Here is a 12686-nt window from a genome sequence, read left to right as displayed (position 1 = left end):
GAAAATAAAAATGTTGACTATTTCTGCAGGAAGAGTTCATGAGTCAAATAATCTTAACTGCAAGCTATTAGCCAAGTAATGAGTAATTGTATTTTGGATTGCTACATATTCAGATTATGATGCAACAGCTTATAATTAAGTTAGATCTACTTTAAAACATCTTAAAATGTTCTTTTAATCTTGGCAAATAACAGACCTTTTCAGTTTAAGTATGCGTATGGTCAAGAAGTCAAAGTTTAGCAAGTGCCTCCAGTATCATCCTGTACTTGGGAAGGTAAAATCTTTCTTGCTATCTTGCTTATATCACATCAAATTATTTAACTCCTTTAAATTTTGCTTTTTGTATTATGTGCAGTTTCTTGAAATATATAGAAGCAAGCCATCCTGTGCACATGACTGCTTTACAATAAATATTACACCTTGCATGATATCAATATATTCTCCCAAACTGCCTGTTTTAAGTTTTGTGGAAACTGTCTGTCAAGTAATGCCTCCATAATGCTCTCCTGGGTACTCCTTCCGTACCATCCTAATCTTTAAGGGCTCTTGTTAATTCTGCTGGTGAATCATGCAGTATAAGGTGCACTTCCGTATAAAATGAGCATTATTGTGCTTTCCTAGCCAGAGATCTGAACCAGATCTCACCCAAAGGTTGCTCATGCAGCAGGAGGAACAGAAAAGCCAGCGCTGAGCCAGGGCTTGTCCCTCTGCCTTTCCACAGGCAGGATCTGCTCAAGCTGAATCCTTTCCACTCTTGAACAGGGAATGGCTTTGCTATTAAGCATTCAAGGTAGCATGTGGTAAATGTAATGGAAAAGCAACAGGCTTGAAATTAAGTCTGGGGTTTGATTTGTAATGAAAGGCATTTCTATGAGGAGAAAAGGCAATAGCTTTAGGGTCACTGGCTACTTTAGATGCATAATTAGATTTAAAGCACAAATAGCCTCTAGGTTAAGAACTGATACATCACAGGTTGACTCGTGGACACTAAGCTGTTTTTTGCTTTCTCTGGAAACTACTATTTGGAAAACATGCATGCTTAGTGCATCCACTTCTGAAGGAAAGGAACAGTCTTTCCTGTAGCCTCAGAAGGCCTTAATGGTCAAGGCTGGTGAAAGTCGGCCAGGCTTACATCCAAAATGCTGCAGAGCTCCTTGCTGATCTTGACACCTCATCTACAGAGGGGTTCAGGGCTTGTTGTCATCTGTGCTTCTGGAGTACTGAAAATCAGACAGTAGAATACCCACTGTAATGGTTCTTCATACCTCAAGTTCAGCCTATCCAAGCATCAAAGAAAATAATTCTGCTTAATTTATTGATATACCTAGTAATTAATTGCAGTAGTTTACTGTTGAATGAATGGTACATTTATACTCCATAGTTTTTTTTCCACGAGATTGCTTCAGCAGATATAGACACTATCACTTACTTTGTGATTCTTTAGAAACAGCCAAGAGTGAACAGAGCTGTACTTCATGCCTATTGAAATTCACAAGTTGGCCTGTAGCCTTAACTACTTCTTCTGGATCTCATCAGGGCTTTTATAAGCTAAACAGGAGAGAGAATTGGCATTTCAGTGTTTCCAGAGCATGTTAACATCTTATTTTTATGGATTCAAACGTGCTACATGTGCATTCCAAGGGAGAGTTATGGTCTTACTGCTTGCAGAGGAAGATTGCATAGAGAAGCAGATGCAGTCACATTAGTAATTTACTGAGTGGTTCTTTGCCATGTGTCTTGGTATTAAATCAATATATAGATATCTACTTGCTTTAGATAATATTGTCAGGATGAAGCTGAAGTGCAAGCACACAGCTAACTTGGGCCAGTTAAAATGGGTAACTAAGATTCTTTGTGACATTTTTGTTGAACTACAAAGGTACAGTGTTGTTTTGTAATAAACCTGTCATGTAAAGCTTCTAGTTAGTGCCTTCTGTGGACTATTTCCCAATATTTTTAAACTATTATTCACGAAATTTATAAGTGGAGGTGGGATCATTTGCTTAAGTTTGTCCGTCCAGTACTTCTCGTTATAATACCCCAATTTGTTTTGCTGTAACTTTAACAAAATGTAACTGCCTGGACTGAACTGTCCAAGCCTAGTCTCAGGCTGATTTCTTTCTGAAGACATTGAGCCAAAAGAGCTCATTCGCATCCAAGGATGAGTCAATTCAATAACCTCCCTGATTAAAAAAGAAACCACCCATAAAACCTGGGTACAGCGAGATTTGAGGGACACATGAAGTGCTCGCAGATGCTGCTGAAGTATCTAGGACCTGAGCCTTGGAAATATAAGGATGTAACAGCAAGAACTGAATGAATCATTGACATCTTGGATTGATTGCCAATAAACACACTAATTATGAATCATTAAGCGGCTAAAATCAACATGACCAAAGCCCAGTGTGCGCTCCTTGAGTAGCCACTTGCATGTGAGGCCAGCATTAAAAACATGGGAGCCAGGACTGCTCTACAATAATTTCAAGTTTGGCAAAATATGAAGGACACAGATTGCATGAAATCTCCATAGAATAAAATGTGTCTGAACATCAAGATGGAATGCTAGTTGGAGTTGATGCTATTGGGAATTCATATTATTTCTTTTCTCCTTTTTGGTTTATTTTTGTTTTCACTGATACCAGCAAAAAAAAAATCCATCGCTTGTGCACTGCATTTGTGCAGGGTACAGTTCTTATTAGACACCCCCTGATGTCACCTATATGGAGGTAACCGAATTTGCATTAGCTTTAGTTTAGCTCTCAGGAGTAAAAATAATCATGTGGGTGTTGTAAAAAGACTTTGGTACAGACCGGAAATATATTTTATTTGCTCTCCACTCCAAAATCCACGCTGCTATATCTCAGTGGCTGTTGCTATATGAACTGACGTCTAACTACAGGATATACAATGAAAGCTAATCTGAAATCTCCAAAGAGTTTAAGAGGCTTTTCGTATGCCTTGTTCAGAGAGAGAATATTGATAGTTCATATGAGCAGGGTGGGACTATGCGGTGCCTCAATGTCATGAGTTAAAAGTCAAAGGGCAAAACATTGATCTCCCTTAAGGCCAGTGGAAGTTTTGCTGTTAACTTCAACAAACTAAGATTTCTGCCTTAATTCTGAAACCTTAGTTTTTGGAGAGGAAGAAACTGCATTGTACTTCTCAAGGCTTCACCAAGACTATGTATTCTAAGAGTTTTCAAATGATGTTTAATTTACTCTGATTGTGTTTTGTGGGAAACTAAATTGAAAGTGTATTTAAGGGCTCCAGAGACCTGCTCTGATGAACTCCATCAGGAGACGCTGAACATCTGCTTGATGCTCGGACACAGCTTTAGCAGGACTCCTAATTGTTCAAAAGAAATTGTAGAAAATCTGTTTGCTTTTACGTTTCAAAACTCATCACTCAAACTTTAAAATTTAGTGTCCTTACATGAAAAAAAAAAAAAAAGTAGAAAACTCAATACAAAATATTTACCACCTAGGCAGAAAATATATAAAAGAGGAAGGGAAAGAAAACCAAGCATTTTTGCAATTTTAGGGTGGTTTTACACAAAGGAAAATTCAAAACTGAATTCTGGATTATAACAAATGTGTATCATACCAACATGAAAATATTTTAACAGTGATTTTGTTGTTTTAATGAACACCTGGTTTATCAGTTGTATTTCACATGTGAAATGAAATGGACTTTATAGTAAATAGGTTTTTTTAATTTCACTTAACAATTTTTTCCCATAAGGAAAATGTACAGAAATTGTGTGGAAATCAGTGTGCTATGTTTGCTCAAATAAAGATAATACTTTGCTGCAAACATTTAAATATAATAAAATGCATTTAATAGCAATCTTTTGTGGTATCATCATTATTTATGGACATAACATTAAAAGTACGGAAATGCAGTTATGGATCAAACTGACCATAGAAACAGTAACCCAAAGAACCTTATAAACATGTCAACACCCATCATTTATCACAGATGGCTCATACCAATGTAAAAAAAAAAAAAAAACAAACCTCAACATATAAAATGTAGTATAATTCTCAACATATGGTTTACTTTGTTGCATTGTTCCTACATATTATTATGTTTAAATCCAGAAAATTATATTATTAAGAGAATATTGGTTTTGTTTATTAAACTAAAGTACAGGTTAAAGTCACTCTTTTCTGTGATGAACATATACCAACAGTGATTAAAAAATAAACATTTATTTACAAAATATTGATGCATACATATTACACAAGTCAGTTATATCAAAGTGGTTTTTTTAAACAATATCTGTAGCAACCAACTATTTGCATTGGTTTATCATAGTGCAAACGGTAATGTCGCAAAGGCAAGTTATAATGTGGGATTACGATTTCAATGTTAGCCTTCTCTGCTGCCTTTTGGTTTACAACGTCTAGAAAACTATTCCCTTTCGCTTAAAAAATAACTATTTCTTGCGAATGTTGAATAGTGTACCTGAGGATAGGGCAAATTCATTATTATTCTAAATTCTTTCACTTAGATAACTACCTCTCTATTTACTCAGCCTGCTTACGTAGCACCATTGCCATTGATTACTAACACACTAATGAGAAAAAGGAATGGAAACATGCTAAATACACTATGCCATCCCTAATGTCAGGATTTGTCCATTGATGTGGAATTTCGTCTGATACATTTCACAATTCTGCATTATATATTCAAGTGTTTAAGGATAATTCTGGTGGTATTGTGTAGTGGTGTATATGTTAACCAGTATGTATTTTTCTGTAAATACAATATGAAGTGAAGCTGTGAAGAAATGGAGTTAAAAGCCTGCTCCTTCCGTCCACAGGTGAGAGGGAGCTTGCTTTTGATTACCAACGTGTACTGAAACCTGCATATAAATTTGCATCTGAATGACTGAAAATTGATTCCCTCACATGTAAGAACTTTGTGTATCGAATCCGGTGATTTTGATTGTAGCTCTTCTTTTTCACTGGCTCAAAGCCAGCCATTAGGTAACTCTGTCATCCTTCAGTTCAGGTTCTGGAGCTGGTGCTGCACTAAATCTGTACGATAGCCTATCATGCAGCATATAGGATGTCGGCAATGCCTAGTGTACGTAACTTCACGGTTTCAAAGACTGGTGAGGGGGTATAACTTGGGGTTTTTTCTCTTCTTTTTTTCGGTAGCTTCCACAATTTTCAAAGTGGTGGATCTCACGACAATCTCATGAGCAGCCGCAGCGATCTACAACCATGGCTGGTATCTTGCCGTATATTATTTGTTCTTTCCCGTTGAAGTACAGCATGTTTATGGGGGACATCTTGGTGGGTGTGCAGCAAGGGCCTGCCGAACCCCTGGGGTTTGCTTGGTGTACGAGGTGAGTGTGTGGGTATTTTTGTAAAAATACAAATTCGCATTCTCCGGAGCAGTAATTGGCTTTGTATCTTTTAGGTGCGATAATCCAGTCCCATCCAAAAGCTTCAAAATCCACAGTCAGTGGGTAGCGACAACATCGGGATTCTGTCGAGTGCTCATCACAGTCAAGGCCAAAATCTCTGCGGGATCGTTTTGGTGTGTCTGTAACTCTGACCTCTAAAAATGGGTTCTGTGAGGAGAGGAGAACGAATCAGAAGCATTACTGAGGTAAGCCTAAGTTCAGTAAAACCATGCAAATATAGAATGTTTCAGGCATAGATGTATTATGTCAAGTCAATATACTGAAATAATATTTGCAAATGTTTCTGAAGTTACACCCTTTGGAGAAATTTGTCCTCCTCTAAATCTCTGTTATATTTGATCTCTGCTTGAGGATTATTCCTCTTTTTCATGCTAAGGATCAGCATCTTCTCAGTGCTAGCATTGTTTCTGTTAGCTGCTAAAACAATGTTTCAGAAATTTTGAGGATGCCGGATTTTCACTTTTGCTGTGGGATTTGTTTGTTTTAAACCCCATACTAAGAGTTACTGACTGGTGTGGGTCTCCTTTTTGTGAGTCCTGAAATTCCCTCCGTTAAAACCATAACCAGTTCAGGCTTTCTGGATATCAAGGAAGGTTTGTCCAGACCAAGGAGGACAGAATTCGTCCTGTGGTTGCTATTTTTCTTGAATGACTGCAATGGCAGTAGAAGTGAGTGTTTCACCTGCTAGGACAGGTTATTTGGACTTCACAGCTTTCCCGTCTGCCTGAGGGCTGAATTTGCCCTACTGAATTTGGAGGGACAGCTCCTGATTGAGCCCTGTGGCCAGGAACGTACTTTTGGTAGGCCCCTGAGCCATGTGCCTCCTCCCAAACGTGTGTTTCCATGGTGACCAACTGAGAATAGAAAGAAATCGCAACCTTTACCATCACGAGTTTGAAAAAGTTCCTGAAGTTTCCTCCCTTCCACGTGCTGATTTCAGCCCCGTGCATCAGTTTGGCTCTGACTGGGCCATCCCATAAAGGAAAACTGTTCCTTAGGAGTAACTAACAGCCCAGCTGAGTTTGTTAGGTGGGTTTATCCCCTCCAAGATACCCGCCTCTGTGGCTGCAAGTTGTCCAGCTGCTGGAGATGCTCCTCCCAAAGGTAAATGATACAGGCAGGGGCTTGGTGAAAGGAGCATCCTGGTACCGGGAGCTGCCAGAGAGGAGACAGAGCGAAGAGAAGAGAAATTCTCTCTCCTGTTATCAGCTGTGCATCTAACCCTGCCCTGCTGCTGAATCGATTTGTTGTTACAGATGATGATAACAACCACGGTTATCCACATGTGTGAAAACACAGGATTGGGTATTTGAGTGGATGGAGGTGGTGAGGACGTTCTAGTTCATGATATCCAGCTAGCCTGTTTCAAGTATCTTGAGATACACATCTATAATGGATCTACAATTAAGACATCACAGCATTTTTCCTTTAAGTTCTTTTACCTGCACTATACTGCTGTGAAGTTAAATGTTACATAGCTATGTAAATATGGATGGTCCCCATGATCTTAAAGATCTTTTCCAACCTAAGTGATCCTGTGATAAACAGATTGATCTACTGCATAGAAGTAAAACAATGATGTTGATATTTTGTTCAAAAGGAGGGATTTCTTGGTTGTCATTTTTTCCAGCTGTGATAAGTTCAGGAATTTTTATAGGTTGTAGATAGTTAGCGACTTGCAGAAACAATAACAAGGAAAATGATGTAGTTTAACCAGTACACTTTGGATTCAATTTGTTAATATCTACTTGCGAAAAGAAACCAGATAATTATTTTATGCTCTTTCTCATAATTATCACCCGTTTATTGAAGCAAGCAGGATTTCTCTATTCAAACATTACTAATAAGTGGAATGATACACTTTATCACATACATAGTTTAACATTAGGAAAACATGTTCTCACCTTCACAAACATAGATAATTCTTGCTGTCGTTAACAGAAAATAGACATACAGATCACAGAGAAACTCTCTCACTTTCTCAGCGATATCAGATGCAACTTTCCTATCAATGAAAGAATCTAATGACTCTTAGCTTTATGTAACGTAACTGCTTATCAAGCAGTATTTGCTCTCAAATTTGAAAACAACATTGCTTTGATAGTACCATCCATCAGTAAATACCAAAACATTTTCTAGTTAATGCCTCTCAACATCCCCCTGAAGTGCTGCAATCTGCCTCAATTTTTCAAACAGACAAACAGAGGCACAGGAATGCTATTGATTTTTACATGATCAGGGAGCAAGGAAAGAAAGAATTTGCTATACAGAACTCTTCCATTCCCTAAACAATGCTTCCATTTTATCCTTAAAACACAACTTAAACACTTTCCAATAAAATGCAAGATATTTAAGTGAGCTTTTTCTAAATAAACTTACCAATCCATCTTCTCCTGGTCCTGGGAAAGTTACAGCAAGATCTCGTCCATTCTCATCAAAAGCTTTTATTTCGATGCCTAAATTGGATTCAGGCTGTTTGAGCCAATTTTGTAACACTGTCTTCACATCGATACTCTGCCAAATACCAGTGCCTGGGTTCATGTCAAGTTTCAAGGATCGAATTCCAGTATATCTTGTGCCGTCTTTCATGGGTTTAATAAGTCTCAGGATCTGCACAAACACCGTTGTAGGTTTTTGGACTTGCCTCAAGTATATCCACAATTGTGCCTTTACTACTTTGTTATATTGGATTTTAGAGCTAAACTTAAAGAAGCAACATTTTGGTTTTCCCTCCATTTGTACAAGAAAATCAGCTATAAATGAATGGAAAGAACAGATTACTGAACAGGGAACAAAAAGAAATATGCATATATAAACCAAATTTATGTTTTTCCAGACCATGTAGGAAGTCTTACAATATGTAATAAACAGTATCAGTAACAAAGTGGATTTAATAATTTTCTGTGGTTTATGCCCTGCAACAAATTCAATGGATATCAACAAAATCATTATGCTATCACCTAAAAGTAACATAATGTGACAAGGAACCCATGGATCTTTTTTAGACAGGCTAAAATGAGGTTTGGCTAATCATTTTCTAAGTAACTCTAGCTGGTGCCCTGTGCTCTGCAGGCTGAGCCGAGCAGAGGTGTGCTTGGGCTGAAACTGGGAAATGATGGGCAATGACAAGAAATGCTCACTGGGGAGGACCTCTGCAGTCCTCCGCGTGCTCGGGGCTCAGACCAGGGCTACGGGCGCTGTGGGCTGACCTGTCCAGCGGCAAAATTGCCTCTTTCCCAAGCAAAAACTGCCTGGGGAGAGGACACAGCCTGTACCGCCTCACAGGGACTACTGCCACCGCCCTTCTGCTGGCCACCTCATGAGGACCTTCCTAAACCTGCACAACAGCAACTTTGCACAAGCTGACTAATGGGCGTGTGGTGATCTAGCTCTCTCTAATTTACTAACTAGCCTTAGTGTGCTATATACATCGTACAGAGACAGCCATGGGCACATGAACACTTTACTTCGTTTCCTACTAAGAAAAGAAGTTAATTAACAGAGCATTAATCTAAGGATCATTTTGTTTTCATTTGAATGATATTATAGGAAAGTCACGTGCAGTGCAGTGTTCCTCCTTCCTGTAGCCTACAACGCAGCTGTCATACCTAGTCATGGCAAGAGCTTTCCATGCCAGGATAAAATGGGTAATACTAATCTTAAATGGTGCAGGGCTTTAACAATCATAAATCTCACCACTTAAGATACCTGTTTCTTTAGTGCATTTGAAATAGTTCAAGGGCTTTTTGTAAAATGCAGGAGATGAACTCAAATCAATGAAGCTGAACGACTTTTCTTTGGTCATTGTAATTATGTAACAGTTTAATTAAAAAGAGTTATAAAGCCTTGGACGTAATAGGCTGGAATAAAACTGCTGGCAGAACTCAGCTTGGTGATAAGGCTGCAGTAATATATTGCTATTAAGTACACATCTTATTAATACATTGAAAAATTTTACAGATAAAGTTACTTCTTCATTGATGTGCACATTTTTAGCTGGCTAGAACGACCGATGTTGTTCTAATATGTGTATCATAATGATATCTGTAACTGCTAACATGCCTTATATGTCCTGTCATCTTTTTCCTGTTTGACATCATATTCGTAAGTGTTATTTTAAAAAACAGCTGCCATAGCCAAATACTTTAGCTGATGAAGAACATAAGATACTATAGTATTAGCCATGCAAAAGATACTTGATAGGAGCCATAGCAGATGTTTAGCACTCAGAAGATAACTCAGAATCTGCTCATTCAGTAAATGCCTTCATTCTTCCTTGGCACGACTACTGGAGCTGATTGCTGTAGCATGGACATTTTAACATTTAAATCTGTTACACGCATATTTGCTTTAAATATATAGTTTTAACTCGAAGGTGGGTGGTGCTAGTTTATGGGATTAGCAAAGAAGCAAGAATTTAACTCTATACTTGCACTTGCTGTAACATGTTGCAATTAGGTAGATCTAGTGCTCTAAGCTGTATTTCTGCTGACTTCTCTTGCTCCTAAAAATACTGGTCAGTGCAACCTCCCTCAGAAAAATATAGTTATCTCAATATCTGCACTCATACTTTGTATTTGTGATAGGAAATGCCCCGAGCACTGCAGATAACGAAGTCAACTAAACTGCAGATCTCCCTTTGCTTTCTAAGGCAGTGGACAAATCCCTAGTGCTACAGGGCGTATGTGTTATAAGGAGCTGAAAATGAAACAGTAAAACAAAGATCGCAACACGGTCATCTGAACCTGGCTCAAATTCTTTAGAAATAACGCTCTCCTCCCTCCCTCCCTCCAGCAGCCTCCAGCCTGTTGGGAGACCCGAGGAGGAGTTGCGTGGCTCTACGGCAGGGAGACAACTCTCTCGGAGGAGCAGCGGGAGACGAAAGCAGTGGGGTTACTTACACTCCGTCGGCATTGTGATTATCGTTTCGGTAGTGGCATGATAGTCATCGTCTTCCAAAGAGCCATCGCTACTGTCATCTCTCTGAACGTCATACTGATCAATCAGTTCCTGTAGCGGAGGAGCTTTGGGTAAAAGTTGTTTAATAAGATCCCTGCTAATGTTAGGAGCTTGTTCCAGGCGCAGTTTGCTGAGGATTTGAATTTTTATGGCTTCTATTCTGGAAGATTTTGTATTCTGTCTCCACGTACAAGCATTGCATAGTCCGTCTTTTTCGGCGTTCTCTGTGGGCTGACTCCCGTCATCAAGAGCCAAGGGATGAACTGAAATCAGCATGCACAGGTAAATATAAACATAGATCACTAGCTTTTGCATGATCTCACATTCAGTGCAGCTTTTTTCCTTTTTTTTTTTTTTTTCTTTTTCCCTCCCCCTTTCCCTTTCAGTACTAAATAGATCCGTGAAAGCAAATGCAATCTGAGAGACAGCTTGCCACACTGGTGTACCTTATATATTCGAAGGGGGCTTTTTATACTCCAACTTTGATTAGGCTCATGTCGTCAAACCCGACGATTGGTTGCTGTCCCAACAATGAATCTGGCTGTCAGAGGGCAAAGCCCTGTCGATCACAAGTCACTAGACAGCGTTTAGTTACAGCCAAGGGTGAACTGATTTATCTGAGTGCTTCGTAGAGGATATGTCTTCACATACTGAAAGGATATATTTCCAAGCATTGTGGGCAGCAGTACTGAAAGACAGCACTGTCATTCTTAAATATATACTGACTGTGTACTTGTACTATGAAGCAAGACAGACGTCTCCCTAAACTTGCTTGAGGCTTCTACAAGTCTTTTTGACTTGAAAGTTTGTGCTATTTAAAAGAAAATCCCATGGGATTACTCTTAGCAGACAGGGGAAAAAAATCAGAAATGCATGGTAAACAGTACTCATTTCTGTTGTTCAACAGCTCAAATATATTGAGCAGTTCATATTTGAGAAAGCCTTTATGGATTTTTCTGCTAGGAACTCACTAAAGCAGTAATGAAGATTTTGTGCATATATGTCTCCCTGCAAATGCATATCTTGTCTGTTTGTCCCTTTAGTATAGATCAAAATCCACAGAACAAATCCTTTATTGTAACAGTCAGTTATGAAAAATGAGTCTGTCCCCTCTTCATACTGTCACCAGGTCAGCAGAATCCTGGGCAGAAAATTAAATATTGAGAGATCTTTAGTAGCAAAGGTATTTTTAAGGAATATCTTTAGCTACCCACTCTAATATTATGCAGGAATAGTCCAGCTTGCTTTTTCCATTATTAGTGAAAGCACTAAAAGACTTCAAACATTTACGTCTTTACTTTGAGTATATCTTCTTTTTCTATGTAATCTTTTATTTCTGTTCAAAATATCTTTATTATGCCAACTTAAATGATACTTTTCTGTGCTTCCTTTCGCTTTCTACTCAAATAGTTGTAAGTTCTCTATATCCTGCTTATATTTTAAAAATTACAATTGTTATATGCTTTCTGCATAACAGAGATACATCTATATGTGATTTTATACTTACAGGTTATGGCTTATAAAATCTTACAGCAATGTAGTTCACATTCGATGTCTTGTTAGCAAGAATTGTGGAATTCGCACTTAGTCGGGGAGGGGGGCTGGGTGGTTACTCCTCAGCATAGGCTGTATATTACAGCAAACAGAAATCCTGGAATTTGTATATCTTGTATGTATTTGTATATTTGAAATCTGTATATTACAGCAAATGGAAATCCTAGAATTTCATGCAATATGCCAAAGTTTGCCTGCCTAAGTTACGACTGAATTATCAGTTTCTCAGAGTTTCCGTTCTTTTCTCATTCTGATTGCACTTAAAATGTGGCAAATGGGGATTTTGCATATGTTCAAATAGGAAAAAAGTTGGTATATGGAAAGGTGAGGGACAAAACTTTTAAAGTTTTTTTTTTTCTGCCTGGTCATTCGTATTCTTTTGTATCACCTTTCCAGGGCATGCAAATTCATTGCATAACACAGAACTGAGCCTAATATTCAGCTCATGACTAGTGACGTAAATAGTGGGTATTCAATTTAAATTGATTGTCCTACTCTGGTGTAAAGTTGATGCAAGTGATAGACGTATCATGCTTGCACATTCCAGGCCTATGGCTTTAGGGTCAGACCTTGATATTCTGATTTCAGCCAAAATCCACATTTAAAGCAAGCAGTTTGAATTCTTAGCTCCTGAGCATTTGCTTCTCACAGAAGAAAGTGCAGCTACTCTCAACATGTGGTAACATAAATGAGCTTGTAGTTCATTGGAACAGAAGTCAGGATAGATCTGAGTTTG

The 12686-nt window shown here is 38.4% G+C and overlaps 2 protein-coding genes across 5 annotated transcripts in view; one reads left to right on the top strand and one right to left on the bottom strand.

Moving 5' to 3' along the window:
- Positions 1–3860: 3860 nt before the first annotated feature.
- MSTN (myostatin) lies at positions 3861–10802 on the bottom strand. Its single transcript, XM_065638277.1, has 3 exons — positions 10339–10802; positions 7817–8190; positions 3861–5584 (listed from the first exon to the last, which is right to left on the bottom strand). The coding sequence occupies exons 1-3, from the start codon at positions 10709–10711 to the stop codon at positions 5204–5206; spliced, it is 1128 nt and encodes a 375-aa protein (XP_065494349.1). The 5' UTR covers positions 10712–10802; the 3' UTR covers positions 3861–5203.
- Positions 10286–12686, top strand: part of C6H2orf88 (chromosome 6 C2orf88 homolog) — a 41346-nt gene continuing 38945 nt past the window's right edge. For all 4 annotated transcript variants that reach the window (XM_065638280.1, XM_065638282.1, XM_065638278.1 and 1 more), the window contains exon 1: positions 10286–10678. The gene's annotated coding sequence lies outside the window, so the exon portion shown is untranslated. The remainder of the gene's footprint in view (positions 10679–12686) is intronic.

Source organism: Caloenas nicobarica, chromosome 6 (genome assembly GCF_036013445.1).
Source record: "Caloenas nicobarica isolate bCalNic1 chromosome 6, bCalNic1.hap1, whole genome shotgun sequence".
Lineage (NCBI taxonomy): Eukaryota > Metazoa > Chordata > Aves > Columbiformes > Columbidae > Caloenas > Caloenas nicobarica.
The sequence above is the reverse complement of the archived record's forward strand: the minus strand, read 5'-3'. Positions and strand labels throughout refer to the sequence as shown.